The 19,798-nt window shown below is 38.0% G+C and overlaps 1 protein-coding gene across 1 annotated transcript in view; it reads right to left on the bottom strand.

Moving 5' to 3' along the window:
• Positions 1–10,467: 10,467 nt before the first annotated feature.
• The window catches only part of LOC102221885 (dual specificity mitogen-activated protein kinase kinase 6), a 33,922-nt gene continuing 24,591 nt past the window's right edge, over positions 10,468–19,798 (bottom strand). The window contains exons 8-12 of the mRNA XM_014470901.2: positions 18,638–18,765; positions 18,329–18,406; positions 17,818–17,957; positions 16,143–16,188; positions 10,468–13,637 (exon numbers count right to left, since the gene is read on the bottom strand). Coding sequence (XP_014326387.1) covers positions 13,560–13,637; positions 16,143–16,188; positions 17,818–17,957; positions 18,329–18,406; positions 18,638–18,765 — 470 coding nt within the window. The 3' untranslated portion in view covers positions 10,468–13,559. The remainder of the gene's footprint in view (positions 13,638–16,142; positions 16,189–17,817; positions 17,958–18,328; positions 18,407–18,637; positions 18,766–19,798) is intronic.

Below are 19,798 nucleotides of genomic sequence, written 5' to 3'. Positions count from 1 at the left end.
TCTCTATATATTTTTTACCATGTAAAATAAAAGCATAACAGGACATATTGCAATCATTTTCTTCTAGATGGGTCATTGTGTGGTGCATTGATGTCTGATTTACATCTTCCTTATGTAACGGTCTCACTTTTTGTCACTTTCAGGCTTTCTGCTTGGTTGCTTTTTCTTTTTGAGGTATTTCTCAGACATACAAGTTAATATAACTTAAGTGAGCTACAAGTTTTAAAAGTTTACAAATTTACAAAGTGTTTTAAAGATATTAAGCATATGCATTTTTAAAAGAGCAAGTACCATGCATTTATTTTACATTTACCATGAATTGTAAATCAGTTCAACCATTCAGTGACATGAAATCGTCTTGCTGCAACTGTGATTTCAGGTAGCTGCGGGATCCAGCGACAAGCTGACTATTATTCACACGAGTGTGAAGAAATGACTGGATAGAAGGAGGCGGGGTAGCAGAGGCTGGACATGCCATGTGCTGGATAGAAGACAGCAAACAACAGCTGAACCTGCGGGTGCCAGATACCCACACAATAGCTAGCAGACATATTGGGGTTGTAGCCTTTTGCCAGGGTGGGGCATCTGTTTGGCAATGGGGGACATCACGTAGGTACAACAGGAGCATCAACAACTTTGGAGCAAGCAAACAAGTCCGGACACGTTTGGGGCGTGCAAAGTTGGAGTTTCTAATACAGGGTTTTTGAAGGTGTGCGGTGCCAGAGCTCTCTGTAACATTAGAAAAAAATTAAACCTGAAAAAGTAACTGAACATTTAGCCGACTTAACCAAGCCTATTCCAGAGAGAGAGAGAGAACAACAACAATAGATCTTAAATACCTAAAGCTACGGTGAGGTAAAGAGACAGAAACTGGGCCAAGCAAAATAAAAAAGGAGGAATTTGGCCCATGATTACAGTATTTAAAGTTTGCATTGTCGTAGGTTAGATCTGAAGATGCTCAATTGCCAGAGTTGTCTCCAAAACCCTGGAGGTTTGTTTCACAGGAGACTAAACTGAACTGCAGCCTTAACAGAAAGTTGCTCAGACTTTTACTAGTCTGAGCAACTACTAGAAGTACTTGCTCAGACTACTATTGCACTGGAGTATGGAGCAACTATTTATTTCCGTTATACATGTTAACAATATCAACTTTAAAATTGTGATAAGCCAGAAAACCAACAGCAAGAGAGAGGTGTGCTTGTGCAAATCCAGGGATTAAAACTTCTGATTATCCCGATTTCGATGAGCCTCATCAGATCACTGTCGAGTTCAGGTCCAGAGTTGCTCATCCCTACGGCGGGCGATCAGCCAGGAATTCGGCTTTAGTCGGCTCAGCTGTTGTTGCGTCACACATTGTTTTAGTCATTTCATAATAATCTACAGTTCTTTTAAGGTTAAAACGCCTTCCAAGCTATGTTTCAGGAGTGGACCCGTGGTGGGTGTATTTGTGTGTGAAGGAATGTGGCGATTAAAATGAAAGGAATAAATGTTTCTACTTAGGAGTTTGACAGGGTTTATAGTAGCAGGCTGGCTTATAAAGAAGCTGGGTTTTTCTGCAAGTATCACATTTTTTTTCCACTTGTATTTAGTTGTTAGATTTAGGAAGCTTTACCTCTTTGTTTCCCTCCAAGCTTCATCAAACGCCCTCTTTCTGGTCATCAACAACAGGAGCAGGAAGCATTTTGTTGTGCACAGGATGCTTCCTGAATGCGACCCTCCCACTCGGCTCGTAACTTTAACACTTTGTCTTCCGCTCACACTCACTTCCGTTTTGTAGTCACTTCCTGTGTGGACTGCGGGAACAACGTGCCCTCTGATAACGTGGCAAGATTAAACATGTAAAGCAACACCACCTTTTGCAAGTTACAGCTCACCAGAGGCTTTTACACTCAAGCTTTTGTTGAAATTGTCAAAAATAATTACAGAAAGAATTATTTCATCTAAATTTTTATGTTGATCTCCCAGCAAAGAGTCCAGAATCTGAGTTCAAGGTTTACTTTAACAGAAACTATCATCAAGAGGTCTAGGACAAAAAAACTAAATAATACTTATTAATTAAAATGCAGAAAAAAAATGTCTTTTTTTGTTGTTTTTTTTTTAAGTGTCACAGTAAGAGCAACAACTATGAACGTGTATAAATAGAGTTGCTTAGTGTATGAACAATAGTCGGTCTAAAAATTAGAGCAAGAACCCCAGGGTTGTCCTATCATATTGTTTATATTCTATTTCATATATGAATATTTCACATTAGACTATGAGAGACATTTTAAATTGTACTGTTTGCTTTTTGTGAATACATAAAATGTTATTTAGGTTGACCTTTTTATGGCCTTTTTCAGATGTCGGTAATCTGGTAAATCTGTGCACTTCTCTGGAGTTATTTGGTGCAGAATGGTGAGATTTCAAGAACAAAAGAAATTGTTGAACTTTTCAGTGGTGCTCACAGTGGAACACAACAGAAAAATCAACGTGATTTAGGCCAAATGTGGGAAAAGGAAGCTCTTTGAAATGGCTAAATAAAACAATGACGAGCAGCATGAGCACATGAGCTGCCATTTGTGATTCCCAATGATATTTTGGGATTTATTCCAGGGATTTCCCTCTATTTCCAAACTTCCTGATAGGAAGCCGGTTCTCAATACAAGAAGAGGTGTCACGTCTGTCGCCATATTTGAAGATGAAAGGAAGCAGGCGATTAGTCATCATTCGTTCATTCAAGTCCATCAAGAACCAATGAGCTGTTGTTCAGCAGAGAGACGACTGAATGGGATGTTTGAATGCAGACGAGCAGGAAGTGGTTCGTCTTCCATCTTAGCCTGACTCATCTGTCCTGTTTCTACATACAGGAGCAGGAAAAGCTATATAAACACTTCTGGGATGAGATAAGGAAGGGGGAAACAGGATGTTTTCTCTAAGTTTTAGATCCTGTTTTTTTCCCCTTTCCCCCCAATAATCTGGACTGTCACAGGTGTACGGGCAGGACTTCCTCCTCATGAAGCCTTTCTTTCATTTGGTCCTCTTGGCATGGTCGATTTGTTGGCCACCTGAAGAGATTTACAAAGACAGGGCAGATCAGGGATTATCGTGAGGAGTTTTTTGGCTTATATAACAAATTTTCCCCCCATTATCAGGAGAGAAAGTCCATCCATCTGCATGTCAGGCTGTGGAGCTGGCGGCTTGAACCGACTGCTATTTTCTGTAGGGGTGAAACAAAGGGTCAGGTGAGATTTTATGGAGTTGCAGTCGCCATTGGAACCTGCGGAGGTAAAATAATCCCTCGTTTCTGCAGGCCGGACCTGAATAGATGGAAGGGCTGCTTATCGTCACAAAGAGGCATAATTCTTTTTTACCCCCACGTCCAGCAATGAGCCTGAAACTCACATCCCCTCCTTAGAAGAAAGCACTAAAGAGTGCTGGAGCTGCCTTTCATTATAAATCATTCTCTAGTTTTTAAGTGCACTGCTCAGAAGAGTTTCCATTACATCATCAGCTGTCGGTATGGAAAAGCCAGTTGCTTATAGAAAGAAATTCAAACCAGCACAGCAGCAGGATGGCAGGCTTGCAAGTGAGGAATCTCATGCTCTTGTTTGATAAGACTCCCAAATCCTCCAACATCGCAGCGCTTTGAAAGAAGTTAACCCTGGGTCAGTGATTTTTAGCATTTATAAATGTGGGCAACAACACATCACTTTTTTTTTTTAAATATAGAGTTTCAGTCGTATGGGATGCATTTATATTTAATAGAGTCATTTGTGTAAAGTTTAAACTTAGCATCATCCAGCTGTTTGTGTGAAAGTTTCAGATGTTTGTTAGACAGCAGAGAGAAAAAACTGCACAGTGAAGACCTGGGTACCTATCAGACACATCAGGGATAAAGGTTTGGAGAAGGTGAAACAAGCTGCAAATTTAACACAATAAGAAAACAAAACGTTATCTTTGTTTCTGCACACCACATACACTCAATGGCACTGAGATTTATAAAACTTATTCTAATTCTGGAAAAACAAAAAAAGTATCCAAGTGTTTTTATTATTATTATTATTATTATTATTATGTCTTTTCAACTAGATGAGATCAAGGCGAGAAACACGTCTAAACCTGACTATTGTGATAGTTCAAGCGCACTCAGAAAACCTGCTGTAACTTTATTAATTGTTGATGGAAAATTCATCTATTAACCAATAAACAATCATTAATTAACAGGACAAAAACACGGTGAAAGCACAACAAAACATAAACAAGCTAAGCAAACACTGTCTCTGATGGAATTCCTAGAGCAATCAGAGATCAAATATATGACTAAGCTTGATTATTTAGGGCTCTGTCAGTGAGAAGGAGGATTGGCCTAGTCAAAGTCCAAGCCTAACACTAATAGAGAATGTGTTGAAAGAGTTGAAAATGAATGTATAAAGTTGCTCTTCATCCAATGTGCCTGAGCTTGAGCTGTTCTGCAAGACAGAGATAAAGTTTGTTTGATGCATTTAAATTGTCACCATGATTTTGGTTCTTCATTAACCAAACCAGTCGGGCAGCTCTTCTTGGAAAATATAAACAATGACTTCTTGGGTGAGCTGTGGATCAAAAATAGACATAGAAGTTAATATATATTCGTGTTTGGTTTTGGAACATAATCACTATAAAAAACTTCAACCTTCTGCCTGTTTTTATTATCTTGAAGCCACAGAAGTTATGGAATAAAAATCCTTTTTACCATCTACTTTTTATTATGATCCGTTCTTTTTTTCAGCTTTCTTGTATTTGTTTGTTTTCTCTTTATGTTCCACAGTTTCTCCTCATTGTCTTGGCGTTGTTTTTACTAACATTTATATTTCTTGTCACGTTCTCTCCTCTCACTTGAAATCATAGTTGGAAAATAATTTTTCTTTTAATGTTATGTCTTGTTTTTTTCTTTCTCATACTATTTTGTTTTCTGAACATTCCGTTAAAGCTACAGCAGGGAGTGAGTTCTGGGAAGACTGACGACAAAGGCTGGAAATTTGAAGCAGCACAGCTTTCTGGTTTCTCCTCTTTGCTCTCTACTGCGCTACAGCCCTCCCTCTGCAGCTCCTCCGTCACAGCAGAACCTGCTGAGAATTTGAAAAATTTTAATTTACGTTAGACTGTTTCTTCGCCACTTGCTGAGTAGCACAACAACATACTCTGTGTGGGCGTGAGCAGCATGTATATGAGCACAATTGACAGTTTTAAGAAATTCTTCCTGGCTCTGGTGTTGCATTTCTGCTAATGAAAGTAAAACTGCAGGGAAATTCCGGAGGAGCTTGTTGTTTTCATAATGTATACGTCTCATTTTCTACTTGGCATTTTTGACAAATATTTTTAAAAATACTTAATCAACTCTACCGACAGCATCTTGACTCTTTTCATTCTCTTTCTAATGCCTATTTATATATATATATATATATATATATATATATACACAGTATATATATATTTCTAAGTTTACTTTTCACCTTTATTTTATTGTCCTATAAAGTCGCCATCATTCTTCCACCTTAATTTCCATTGATTTTTAAAAATTCATTTTAAAATTCTCACGTTTCTCTTCTATTTATTTTTTGTATCTGCTCATACTCTAGTTGCTTTCCTCTCTTTCCTCTGTGAAAAAGAAAATCTGATTTATCATTTAACTTAAGCATTAATGGGAGTTGAAGTTTGTGAACATTTTCAGAACACCTTATCTCTGCATCAGATTCTGCCTTCTGCCATCTGCCATTCCTTCAATGCCCTTTTGGCGTCTCGTTTTGCTCTGCAGAAAGTCACGTAGTGCCGCAGATCGAAGGAAGCTTCAGATCTGGGAAATGGACCCGTTGAACTCGTACAGTACGAGGCTGACACGTGCTAAAAAGAAAAGCAAATAACAGAATTTGCTGCAAACCCTAGAAATCATTGAGCGAGGAGAGAGAGGAGCAAAGCAAAACAAAGGCAGAAAAGGTTCAGAACAACATAAGCAAACTACCTGCGACTGTTAGCTTTTCACACACTACCTGCTCCTGCTTACAGTCTGATCTGACGCACATCCACCCTGCTGGACTTCAATGTGGGGGAAGGTGGGTATTTTTGGCTCCCTGTTGCATCTTCCTTCCTAAAACAATCATCTCTCAGACATCTGTGAGCAAAGTTCAGCCCTGACTTTAGAAAACTCAAGCATTCATAGAAAGCCAGAACCTGTGACGCTTTTGATCAGGTTGGAGGGAAATCCTTTACTCTTTTTGTGAATTTAGGCCAGAGGAGCTGGGGGAAAAGTTCACCGTTTTCCTTTCTTCCAATCACTGTCCACTAACTAACCATAAAAAAACAAAATTTTTGCTCCAACGGTTTGACTCTATAAATACAGATTAAAGTTTTTTTTTTCTCCATTGTTAAATCATTAGTGTAATGTAGTGTGAAGGACAGTCGCTCTAAAAAAAGTCAACCAATCCCTGTTTAATTTGTAAGTTCCCGAGGCTGCAGTTTTTGAGAACACAATAATTCCCCTTGAAAACATTTGAACCCTTTTAACTGCAAAACATATCAGTGATAATTTAAAAAAAAGAGAAGTAGCCTGTTTGCATTAGAGTGGACAGAATTTCAAACTTTTGTGCAATGCCTTTCAAAATGTAGCTTTCTTGAGTTGTAATAGAATTTCCCTGACATCTGTTAATTTCCATCATCCAGCAGAAGGATGCAAGTGAAGGAGCTGTGGCAGTATCCAACACATACTGATTGCTTTCCACATATTACAACAATCTTCCATCTTCTCCATATTCTAAGATATAGAGTTGCAAGCTATGGGTTTTTCTTCAAAAGAAAAAAAAAAAACGACCAGTTCTCAAGCTAAAATCTCCCAAAACTTTGTGAAGAGATGTCTGCAGTAACCAAACCGGAACTTTTCTTCCACAGATGCAAAAATTTATGTTTGACACAAAACCAGTACTAAGCATCACCCCAAAAAAACCCCTCTCTGAAACATGAAAGAGGCAGCATCTTGCTATGGGTTACTTTTCTTCAAATGTTGGAGGATAAAATTTTAAGCAGCCCAGTTTTGGCCTAGAATGTCTCCCCTAATTTTTCTAAATCTTTGTTCCCAAAATAAGTATTCCAGCTGGTGTTCAAGTTTTGTTTGTCAACTACTACAGAAACATGATGCAAAACACAAGAAACGGATGCAGAACTTATTGTGTAAAAATACCTCTTTTTTATTGAATTTTCATCATTACAATTGCACACAATCATTTCGAGCAATCTAAATTATTCATAGAAATTCATTGAGCTCTAAGTGAACAGTCATCAGTCTTTAGCGGAGGCTTAAGAGACGTGGAAATATACTGAGAACTTCACTTCCCATGGAGCTGCAAAACCCAAAGTAAACCTCCCCAAAAACCCACTCGACAGCGACAAAAACACCCTCTTCCACGTACAGTAGCATCCCTGGATCACTTCCCTCCCGATCGCAGATTAAAGAACACAACACCGCAACATCAGAAGTCACATACAGCTATGTGTACCAGCAGTTTACCAACAGAAAGCTCCACGGTGTCACAAGTCATGTCGCAGCATGAGAAATGTGCAGACGCACAGACGACAAATTTACACCTGAAATAATCCTAACAAAATGTCTGTAAAGGGTTTAAAGTTTCCCTCATCCGCAGGCTTTCTGATAATTCTTTAGATAGACTTTGAATATGTGGAAGGTGAGCAAAACAAAAAAATTTCCTCCAATTCTCTCCGAGCATCACGTCTCTTTATGACCTTCAATGACAAAATAAATAAACTGTTACAGCAAAAGCTGCATCATCCACACATACGTGCCTGCTGCTGGTTGAAGTCAGATTATAATGGGATGTTCCCACGCGGACGTCCTGACCCCGGTGAGCAAAGGTTACCCGGCAGGTGACCGCAGGATGGAAATAGACTTCCTACATGCATGTAGAACAGACGAACGCTCACAGAGAAAGACAAAGACGCAGAAAGAAAGACGTTGCAGATTTTTAGAGGGACGGTGATTTACCGTTTTCTCCAAAAAACGGGAAGCTCTACTCTTTAGCAAGTTATTGGACTGGGACAGACTTAAAAGCAACAAGATGTGATGTGGTGTGTGACTAGATTTTTCTCTTAGCCTTTCAAAATCTCTCAGTAGCTTAACCCTGCCTGGAAGTGAGAATATAGATTTAAAAAAATAATTGATCCCAAACAGCACAGATTAATATTTACTTATCAAAAAAAAAAGTAAGAAAATTTGTGTTTGTTCCATTAATTCTTTGTTTTAGCGCTTCTTGGCAATAAATGTTATAGTATAGTATTTGTAGGTTGAGTGGCAGAGTTGAAAAGGTGGGTTTCAGACATAAAAAACAAATCTCACTGAGTTTTTCTTGGTTTTTCATATTGGATTGGATAATTAACGTCAGAAGAAAGTAGACAAATTGGCAATTAAGAGTTTACTCACTTAAACAGAGGCCTAAGTGGTGTGTGGGATAAGGACACAGCCTCTCTCCACATTAGGATTGTCTCTATTTATGACAAACCTTGCTAAATTTCTTTAAATTTTGTGCCAATTTTATTATGGATTAGCTGCATACTAACATGCAGCTCCTCCTGCGCATTATGTGACTGTCAATAATTCCAGTCTGTAGGCTTCAGCTGAATTGCTTTGATCAATACAACTGTGTTCATCCGAACACTATTTTAAGCTTTTTTCTTTTTTTAGTCAATGAATGAAGTAGTTTGCTGTCAGATATGAAAAATCTTAAGTATTACTCCAAATAAACTTAGGTAAGAGCAAAAAGCTCCAGGGAAGAATCAAAATGAGGTAAAATATAATCAGATTTCCATTTGTCTTGAATGAAACAATGTTGAAGTTGCAGTGTGTAAACCTGGGGCAACAAAAGTTGGAATAAAAACATATACATTTTAATTTGGATAGATTACTGTTTTTTCTATCCAATTTTATGTACCAAAATCTCCATAACAGAATTACGCTGCTCATGTCTTTTGAAGACATTAAGCTGAAATCCCTCTTCATGATTTCTTTTTGGGGTTTTTTTGTCCCACAGGTTTGGCTCTAAACTTGATAACTGAAGAGTCTTTGCCCACAATTTTGTGCAGAACTGATTTAATTCAGTCATATCGGAACGTTTTTGATCATGAACAGGCTGTTTAAAGTCATAACAGTGCCGCAGTTGGTAGCACTGTTGCCGTACAGCAAGGAGGTCCTGGGTTCGATTCCCGGCCCGAGGTCTTTCTGCACGGAGTTTGCATGTTCTCCCTGTGCACGTGTGGGTTCTCTCCGGGTAGTCCGGTTTCCTCCCACAGTCCAAAAACATGACTGTTAGGTTAATTGGTCTCTCTAAATTCTCCCTAGGTGTGTGTGCATGGTTGTTTGTCCTGTCTGTCTCTGTGTTGCCTTGCGACAGACTGGCAACCTGTTCGCTGGAGTTAGGCACCAGCACCCCTCCCGACCCCACTTGGGACAAGGGTGTAAAGAAAATGGATGGATGGATGGATTTAGCATCTCAGTGAGATTTACAGTCAATTACATTCCTTTGACAGACTTTAATATTTGCAGACTTCAAGCCTTAAGAACAAAAATATTTTTTTTTTCTTTAAGATTTGTTTTTCGTATGTAAATAATTTAGTTAGTTTTAACTGTAACAGTAAAAGCTGCATTCTTTTTCACTTTAATCGTAAAGTCACCATGTGAAGATTGTGACATCTAGTGGTGCATCTGAGTAGTTTCAAAAGATACGACTGAAGATGTGAGGGGAAGCTGTTCCAGTAGAATTTAACTAGCAGAACTTTTAAAAAATTAGCAAAACTTTAAAATATCCAACTCTCTATTCCACTGTCCACACACAGCAACTTTAACAACTGAATTTTGTCTTTATATATATAAGTATATATATAGATTGTGTCCTCAGTACAGTGCAAAAAGTCCCAGCAACATGCAGTGTCAGTGGGTTCAGCAGAGGAACTAAAGGACTAAGATGGTGTTTAGCTATCACGCCTGAACACAGAGAAGGATGTAAGTATAAATCTGTGACAAAAAGCATCATTAGGCACTTAAGTCACCCACAAACACCACATATACATGATGATGAATAAAAGGATTCTGGTAGGCTTCTCTTTGGTCATATTTAGAAAATGTTTGATTTTTTTTAAATATATATATAATTTGACACAAAGAATCTTTGAATTTTGCTAATTTTGTCATAGAAATGTGGTAATGAGGGAGCCCTTGCTGTGCTCACCACAAACTGATTCGTCTTGATTGGCAGCTGTACAAACACAAAAACATCCACCGCTCATCAGCGAACTGGCTCTTGGCAGCATCAGCAGCCAACGCTTCGTAGCGGGAACAAACAGAGGAGAGCGACGGTTTGTTTAGAAGACTTTAACACCTCCAGAAGTTCTCTGGGCTAATGGTTACGAGGCCTGAGCCAAGCTAGGGCTGGGTTATGGGGTGGAAGGAGAGAGGATTATTAACCTGCAACAAAACAGGAAACCTCAAGACAAAAAAAGACAGAAGCAGACTGAGGACAGAAAGTTGGTTCTGAAGGCTAAAAATAATCTGCATTTGTACAGTGCATAAACTCACATCATTAGATCCCAGAAGGAGCTCCAAAACAAGTCAAAATCAACAAAAAAAAGTGACTTAAAATAAAGAGAGTTTTAAGGTTAAAGACAAAGCGAGAGCATTGTTAAAATTTCACTCACCATCTTCAAGCTTTCTGCCCTCAGAAGCCACTGAGGCAACAACAGGCACAAGTACAAACACCCTCAAGCTACAGCAAGAGTAACATCACAAAGAAACACGAAGTCCTCAAAGCTGGCAGGTTGCTGGGGATATGATGCCATGCAGCGTGTGAAGAGGGAGGGAGCCCAACCCTGCATCATCCTTATTTTCTTAGACATTTTTTTTTCTTTTCAATATAGAGGCACATAGAAGGCATAAAAGTTACATTGTAAAAGCATTTACCTGTTTGAGCCAAGAAAAACACAACAAAAACACACAGCTGCAGAGGCAAGCGAAGAAGAGTCTCTGATGGATAGCTCAAGTCTTCAGAAGGACACAGCAGTTGTAATAAATAAGAATAACTGCAGTTAATATGTCTGTAAGATGGATTAGAGAGTGGGGATAAACCCAAATAATAACATTAATATAGTACTTACAACAATAATAGCAACAACGTCCAGTTCATTTTATGTTGAGCATGGAGTGGAGAGGGTTGTGATTGGCTCAGTACAGAAAACAAGGAGGATATGGGACAATGTTCCCCATGTAACACACAAACACACACTGAAAATAAAGCATGTGGAGGTCTGCACAGCTGCATCCAGCATCACCAAGACCGCGAGTTGCAACAAATCAAACTGAAGAACAAGACTCACTGCTCACTGGTTCAGGCTTTGCAAAGGGACAGAAAATACAAGCTAAGCACTGTTACTTCAAATGAGTACTTATAACTCGTACGGCCATTCTGTACCAGAATTAATACAGTTTTACTATTTGTGCAAACATAAGACAATGCTTTGGTTTCCCTTTGCTCAAACTGTCATGGCAAATTATTTTGAGCTTGAAGATGCGGAGCAATAAAAACCCATTAACTAGGAAAATAATATATTTATATTAAAAGTGCAAAACAGCTGGACTAAACTGAAATGTAACAAATTATTGGGCACTATCCTGTACGAGGGGAGATCGGTTCATTGAAAGGTTACCTTACACTCAAAGAAATATGTGCAAAAACCAACTAGGCAAACACAAATATTTGACAAATATTTACAGTTTCCGGCTAAAAATAAGTCCTAGAGGCTCCTCTGACTTCTAATTCTTTAGTGTCGGCCCCTTTCTACAATATAAACCAACATTTAACATTTTCGTCAGGAACATCTGAACGAAATAAGCATCTGTTGCATAATTATTGTTTTGTGCAAGACAGTTATATTTTCTGACAACACTTAAGCAAGAATAAGGTAAATCACAAACTTTGGAAAAAAATTGGTAAATTGTTGCTTTTGAAGTATCATTGGAAAGTTAATTTCAGTGATTCTACAAAAGATCAGTAGCTGGAGTCAAGAAATCCAATGGTGACTTGAGTTTGACAATTATTAGCTTGATCAGGAATGACCAGTGATGAGGGAGTTGGTTTCTTTTTTTTTTGGATCTAGGGAAGGCATCACACATAATAGATTGCGCTATCACTCTTCAGAGTGGATGCTGTTAGCGCAAAGATGCAAAGTTAGCCATTTTCAGTATCAGCAAGATGTTTTAACAATTAAAACATAGGAGTGGAAAAGATGTTAAGAAGCTATTAAGACTGTAAACTGCATTTCTGAGAGGCTTGTTAGCTTTTCATTAAAGCTGTGTCTTTTAAAACAAGAGAGACCCTATTTTAAAACAATATCTTCTCTCTCAAACACAACATGAAGTCACCTACCCTCCGAGTTAGTTACAGATTTCCATAGATTCCTGTTCTTGTACTCAAACAAAAAGTGGAATCGGCAGCTTGAAGCTTAGAAAAAAAAAATCTAACAATAATTTCAAGATTTCTTCAACCACATTCAACAATGCCAGCCCTTTTCACATAAAGCGAGTGTATGATAGGTATTTGGAGCTCAACTTATAGTAAACTGCACATTAAATCAGGGGCAATCCTCTTTTTATAGCCACTCAAAATGTTCCTGGTCTAAAAAACACCCATACATGTTGGTAAAAGACAGTTCATTATATTCACAGCTTTTCTGATGACTAAATCTGATTAGTTTGCTCTGATTAATTTGCTGCAGCCCGACGGCCTGAAATGCTGAACAACAGCTGTATCAGAGCTTCAGCCGACCTCTCGCCGTGTTTGCAAACTAACCGGACAGCATTCTGGCTCTGCCTCCACCTGCAGCCGTTTGAACACATCCCTCAGCTCACACACACAATCACACACACTCGCAGGCAGCCAAGAGCCTAAAACACGTAGGTAGATGGCATTGGCGAAGAAAGCAGTTGCACTGCAGTACCTATTAAAGACCACTAGGGGAGGCTCTTAAGTCTACAATCAGGCTCTACAGCTGCTCATCATTGGCCATCTGTGGCTGCCAGAGATATATTCTGTACATGCAGTCAGTTAATAATCTGATGCGGGACTTTTGCTTTGAGTAGGCAAATATTTAGATTATACACAGAAAGCGTTATATCATCCATCTTTTTTTTTTTTTATACGATCTGCACATCTTCCACTGCTTTTCAGTGAGAAAAAAAGAGTTTGACCACGATGGTGGATGGCGTGGCCAGCTCGTTAATAATATTGGGAGTAGTGGGTGAAGCTAATCTGATCACAGGGGGAGGTTTTGCATACAGACACCTTGAATTATTCCACATTATACTCGAGGTCTCCCCCCGCCCCTCCCGCCACCTCACAGGGGAGACGCGGAGGCCGCCTCCTCGTTCTACTTCGTCCGCTGGTCTTCCTCGTTCTGACTCTGGAGGCGTGGAGGGGGGTGAGAGGGAGACCTGCTTTTTTCTAGGATGGGTTTTTAGGTTTTCCTCCCTCCGTGCTATGCGCATGTAGAGCTCAATCCCCCAGGATGACTTTCACAAAGCTAGCCACGTCAGTTTCTTTGGCCTCGTGGGAGGTGAAGAAGGGATGTTGCTGTGGAGGAGACGGAGGTCAGGTTAGTCTGAATGAAATCAGGAGTCTTTTCATGAGGGCAGACTTACATCCCTAGCAAGACTGAAAATATAAAGATGCTAACCATCAATTTCTAGTCTATTATACAGCTTTCTGTACTTTGTAGTTCCTTATAATCCTTACAGTGTTTCTATTTGAAGTCATTTCTTTTCTTATTGTCTTTCTTAGTTGTTTTGTCATTTTGAAATGACTGTCTTGTTTTTATTTTGGATAAAGATGATCAGTTTTGATGGGCATTTTAAAGCCTTTTTTCTTATTTAAGATGCTCCATCTAATCGTTTCCTTCACTTCATTTTTTGCCTTTTGAAGTAACTTTCTGTCTTTTGTATTTTAAGTGCTCTTAAGGTTAAGATTTATTTATTGATGCACTTTTTACTTAGTCAAAACATTTAGGGGCTTTTCAGGTCAAATTTCACTTCATAAAGTTGTTTTTCTGTTGTAAAATGTGCCAACATCTAAAGTGCCAACATTGGCTTATTTAGTCCATTTGTTTGGTATTTGACTTTAACTTCATTTGTTTTTGAGGATTTTATCTTATCCCTCAGATGTTTTGGACCTTTCTTGTGTGAATCTATTCTTTAAACTTGTGTTTTTTCCCTCCCTGCTTTTGGATCTTTTTACATCTTGTGGAAATCATTTTGCATCTTTCTATAATGCCGTGATGGCCTCTAGTGGCCATCTTGTCTGAAAATTCTTTGCAGAAATGCTAATGCTAAGTCTATTCGTGTGTACAAAAAAAAAACAAAAAAACTGACATCTATCTGCATATACATTGTTCTTTAGAGAACTTTACAGGGTCTGTATATTTTTCTCTGTTCTCTTTTTACATTGTTCATGTCCTTGTTTGACTCCATCTTTCTCCGAGTCTAAATGAATGACTGATTAGTTATTGGGTCTCACTAAGTTGTGTGTGTGTGTGTGTGTGTGTGTGTGTGTGTGTGTGTGTGTGTGTGTGTGTGTGTGTGTGTGTGTGTGTGTGTGTGTGCGTGGGCATGCGTGTGTGTGTGTGTGTGTGTGTCCGTGCATTGTTGTTCGTCCTGTTTGTCTATGTGTTGCCCTCTAATAGGTTGGTGACATGAAACTGACATGATTGTCAGTTTGTTTGAAAGACCTTTAAACAAAAATAAATAAATCCCCATTATGAATAATGAAAGTTGCATTTGTTAACACATTGAACAGCTTTTACAAAATTGTCAAAAATCGAGGGAAAATGCCATATAATATGTAATATATTACTTTTTAAAGGTTTTATACAGCTTTGATTTGATTTGACTGCATAATATCAAGGTTATGGTGTGATCATGTTACACATTGTAGGTTTTTTTTTACCTGTAAAATATTCAAAAATATTTTAAACTGCGAAATGTTCACAATTTCTACATCAAAATAAAGACACTGAGTGGACATCCCAAACCTCCAATTCATTCCCATTACATTTTATAGGAATTAATTTTATTACATTTGATATGTAACTTACTTAAAACACTCTAAAGGTCTAAATGGTTGCATACAAGGACAGCATAAGATGGTAGTGGTGCTAATTGCAGACTAGTAAGTCCTATACTCTACACAAAGTGACTGTGTATGATGGTTAAAATCATGTTTCTCTGTGAACTCCTGCTCTCCTCTGCCCCTAAAAATGCTGGTAGTTATTATAGCAAACTGTGATTGAGCATTTCTGGTGAGTGTCTGGTTCTTCCATTACTCAGCTACTTTCTTTTCTAGCACATCTAATAGAAGATGGTTGATGTATTTTGGTATTTTGGCAAAGTTTAAGATTTCTTCTCAAGTTTCCTAATTGTGGTGCGTTCTGCCACAGCTGTCTGACATTTTGCTAGATTAATTTACATGATTTGTTGTCTTATTTAATACTCTGTAGTTCAATCTGTCTTTCTGATCATTTGTAGAATTTGTTTCTTCCGTCATTGGATTTATATTTCTACAGGTTTGGCTATTTTGAATGTTTGTTCTCAGTGTACGCGTCTTATATTCTAGCTTAACGTCTATAGGCTTCAGCAATCTCTCGGTTTATTTTTTCAGAAGATTTCTTTATGCATGTCATTATTGTAAATATTCTTTGGTTATTTTGTGACTCTTTGTGACTGATTTGTCTCTTTGCAGAGGTTTGGTATCTATATGTATTCATTGTAATGTAATTGACCGCTACACTGTGCAAAATAACCACTTTGGTCTAGAGTGGTTTGGCTTTGTTTTGTTGAGTGTGTGTTTTGTTACTTCAGTCTCTGTTCTTTGTTTGACTGACTTTCTTGTGTGCATACACCCCTTTTTTCAAAATTGGGTCATTTAGGATCATTTTGCAGTCATGTGTAATAGTAGATCTTTCTATAAATATGTTATAGATTTTATCAGCTCCGTAGTGTGTAATTAAAGCCATGGTAAGTAGACAACAATAAGAACACTAGACATCAAAAGAAGGACAAGATGAACATAAAAGAGAAAACTCACCATGAGTTCTGTGTATGTTGGCCGCTCTTTGGCATTTTTCTTTAAGCTGTGGTTAAAAAAAACCCCAAATAAAACAAGGCCAAAATACAGAATTACTCTAAAACAAATTGCAACAAGTTGTTTCTGTACTTTCACATTCAGTTTTGCAGTTCACAGGAAACGAGCAAGATTGATTTGAGTCAATTAGTGTGACAGCGGATGGAACATGAACAGCTGCATGGTTCTGCTGGTAAAAATCAGCGGACTCCATTTTCTGAGAAATCATTTGCCCATCATTTGAGGACAGAAGAGTGAGAAGAAACCTCCATTCTGCAGGGAGAGCTGGAGTTGCAGCAGAATATCACAGACAGTTTATGCTACTTTCGGCTCAGAACACCAACAGATTGGTACAAGATCATCCTGCAGCAGAACAAAGAGCCCACACATGCAGACAGAACTGTGATGGTCTGGATTCTACAGAGGGCAGGAGTCTGGAAATAAAACAATCTTCATCTACAGGGTACAAACCTGCTTTACAGGTCTAGAATACCTGCTGCTCTAACTTCTCCGAGTTTGAATGAGTTTAAATATTATCACACAAAACACATCAGAATACACCTGCAGGATTTAGACGTTTCATAAATCAATGAAAACTGTCAAAAGGACAGTTTGACCTAATGATGTCACAGAAAAAAAGACACTTGAAAGCTTATTTCAAGCAAAACTAGAGCTGCCAAGTTTCCTGTAAATTCTCAACATAGTTTTGATACATACAAAATGACAAATAAATAAGAAATACTCTTTAGCTGATGGAGTCAGATGAGAAAACACTCTGTCTACTGTGATCACTGAGGGAACTTATTTAGATAAATTACTTTTATCTAAAACAAGGACTCTGGACCACTGAGCAATGGTCCAGATCTTTTCCTCATAATTTCTGTTCAGGAGTGGCTTAACACAAGGAATCTAGTCCACATATTGGACTAGATTCACGAAAAGGCAGAAGCTAGGCTTTTCACACCTTTCTTTATATTAAAGACATCCCTCCGCAGCTCACACAGTTACTGGCTGCATCTTCCTGTTACCATAATACTTGCATCTGTAACTAAGCAACTGAGAAAGGAGGAAACAAAACCAGCAGCAGGAAATAAGAGGCAACAAGTTTAAAAATGAACATCAGGTGGATACAGAGACAGATCCAAATCAGACCGCAGAATTAATGTGTTGTTGTGTCATTGAATGGCTGCTAGTGATAACAGATTGGGTCAGTCAGGTGAAAACTTTGCTCTGCTCTTATCGGAAGGGAGAAAATAATAACGTTTTCTGACAGCTGTTACATGTAGGCCTGCCAGGATAACAAATTTTGCCAGACGATTAATTGTCCCAGAACTTATTGCGATAAACAATAATATTGTTGTTTTGAGACAATTTTCAAGACACGTGATACCTCATTCAAAGAAACAATTAAAATGTAATCAGTGACTGAAGATTTTTTGGGTTGCCTGTTTAGATGTCTTAACATTTTTTATTTGTCATCTTCCAAAAAGATGGTTCAACTTTATTAGATGTAAATAAGTAACTTATATAGGAAACATTAACATACTAATTCTATCAGAACCAACACCAGTAACAATGATTTCCTGTTTTCATTTGCTTCTAGGGAAGTGGATCAACATAGCGCGACACAAAGACATACCACTGAGAGGTGAAATCCACAAAGTCAGGGGAGAACTGGTCGGCAGGAAGCTGGGGCGAAGGTTCTTCCACCACCTGCTTCAGCTGCTGAAAGGGCGTTCCCCACGAGTCGTACGGGAAGCGCAGGATGGCGAGCTCAATCTGAGAACACACACAAACTCATTTCTAACACTTGAAATAAAGGCGAATGTGACACAAACAACTACGCAGAGCTATGGATATGACGGGTGAACACAGACAATAAATAGCTGTGGATTCCCACAAATTCCTGTTAATCTCAGTAAAAAGTGAAAGCAAAATGCAAGTTTTCAGTTTTAAGAATTACTTAAATGCTGTAACCCTACTTACCAGTAAGTGTGAGACCAGTGATCTAACAAAAGTTTTTACTGAAATACAAGACGCATTTATTTTAAGATTTTTTTAAACAACTTTAGCTGGTGTGGCAATAAGTGTGGATGGTGCTGTATTCTCACACCAGTTCAGGTGTTACTTATTTTACTTAATTGCCCTACCATTGTGATTCCTAAACTCCAGATGTCGGATTTGACGTTGTAGCCTTTCTGGTTCGTCTCCGGGTTGATCCTCTCGGGCTGAGGTGAAAGAGATGAAACAATCACAAATTTTACATTTGAAAGACTATAGTTCTTTCAAATGTAAAAAACAACTAGCCTCTGAGAAGCTATGTAAACACTATTAATATAAAATGGTCCTCATATGCTGACAACTTCACTATAATAACATTGGTCTCATACATTTCTGCTATTTCTACTAAAATAAAGAGCTAGACATTTCTTTCATTTATAGAAAAGGATGCTGCTTACTGCCATGTAGGGTTTGCAGCCGGCGTCCATAGTTTTAGCCACAGAGTCCACCAGGTAGCCACTGATGCCGAAGTCGCACATCTTCACTTGACCCTGAGTGTTGATGAGCACATTGGAGGGCTTCACATCTGGAGAGACAACAGAGCAAACAGCGGTTTTTGTTTGATTAGGAAAAAAATGTAGCTGGTTTTAAAATGAGAAGCTGTCTTCTTACGTTTCACATGCTAAAAGAATAAGTAGCAAGGTTGTAAAATAAATAATATAAGATAGATATTATAATTGGACATACCAATTTCTCATATTACTAAAACTTAAAATTTGAAACCAATACAAAGAAAAATTGTCAACACTATTTTTGATGGTGCAGCACAATTTTTTTTAGTTAAGAGAAAAATCTGATTAGTTACAATATGACGATCTTATAGATTCCTTAATTATTGAAAACACAAGACATTTTAGCCCTCCTTTAGAAAATTATATAATTTAAAAGTGTCACTACTCTGCTTTGCGAGACAGTTGACAGTATAAGAATATATATCTTAATATTCAGTCTATTGAAACTGAATGTTTTTAATATTGAGGCAACAATTTAACTTATTACTTTAGAACACAATAAATAAAATTTCAAGTTGATATGCAGGTAACATTTTTTAATTAAAAGTGAACTAGAAATGTATGTTTGCACCCCATACTACTTTGCTCCAGTTCAGACCTGGTACAAAGTAGTTGCACTTAATTTTCCTTTCCATCATCTGCATAAATATCTACCTGCATCTTCCACCAAATGTTAAAGCCTCCTCAGAAAGAATGCTCAGGCTCCTTTTGTAGACCATTTTATATTTTATTTTATATTTTATAAAATTTTATTTTTTATATTTTAGTACATGCATCAAAGTACGTAAGACATTTATACATTTACCCTTTTCAGCGACTGACTGAAATTGCATCAAAAAGATCCCAATTGATGTTTAAGAAGGCAGGAAACCTAAGACCTTTAACCTGTAGAGTGCTCTTCACCAGAGACAGATTCACATTTCAGAACTTTTCTCGAGTGTTGAGTAATAAAGATGCTGTTATGATCCTTTAATAGGATCTGGAAATAGTCTAAAGGAAGGAAGGAAGCAGCTGACTGGATACTGAAAGCATCTCCGAGAGTTAAAT

The sequence above is a fragment of the Xiphophorus maculatus genome, chromosome 10 (assembly GCF_002775205.1).
Source record: "Xiphophorus maculatus strain JP 163 A chromosome 10, X_maculatus-5.0-male, whole genome shotgun sequence".
Taxonomy (NCBI): domain Eukaryota; kingdom Metazoa; phylum Chordata; class Actinopteri; order Cyprinodontiformes; family Poeciliidae; genus Xiphophorus; species Xiphophorus maculatus.
This window is presented reverse-complemented; position numbering and strand designations above follow the sequence as displayed.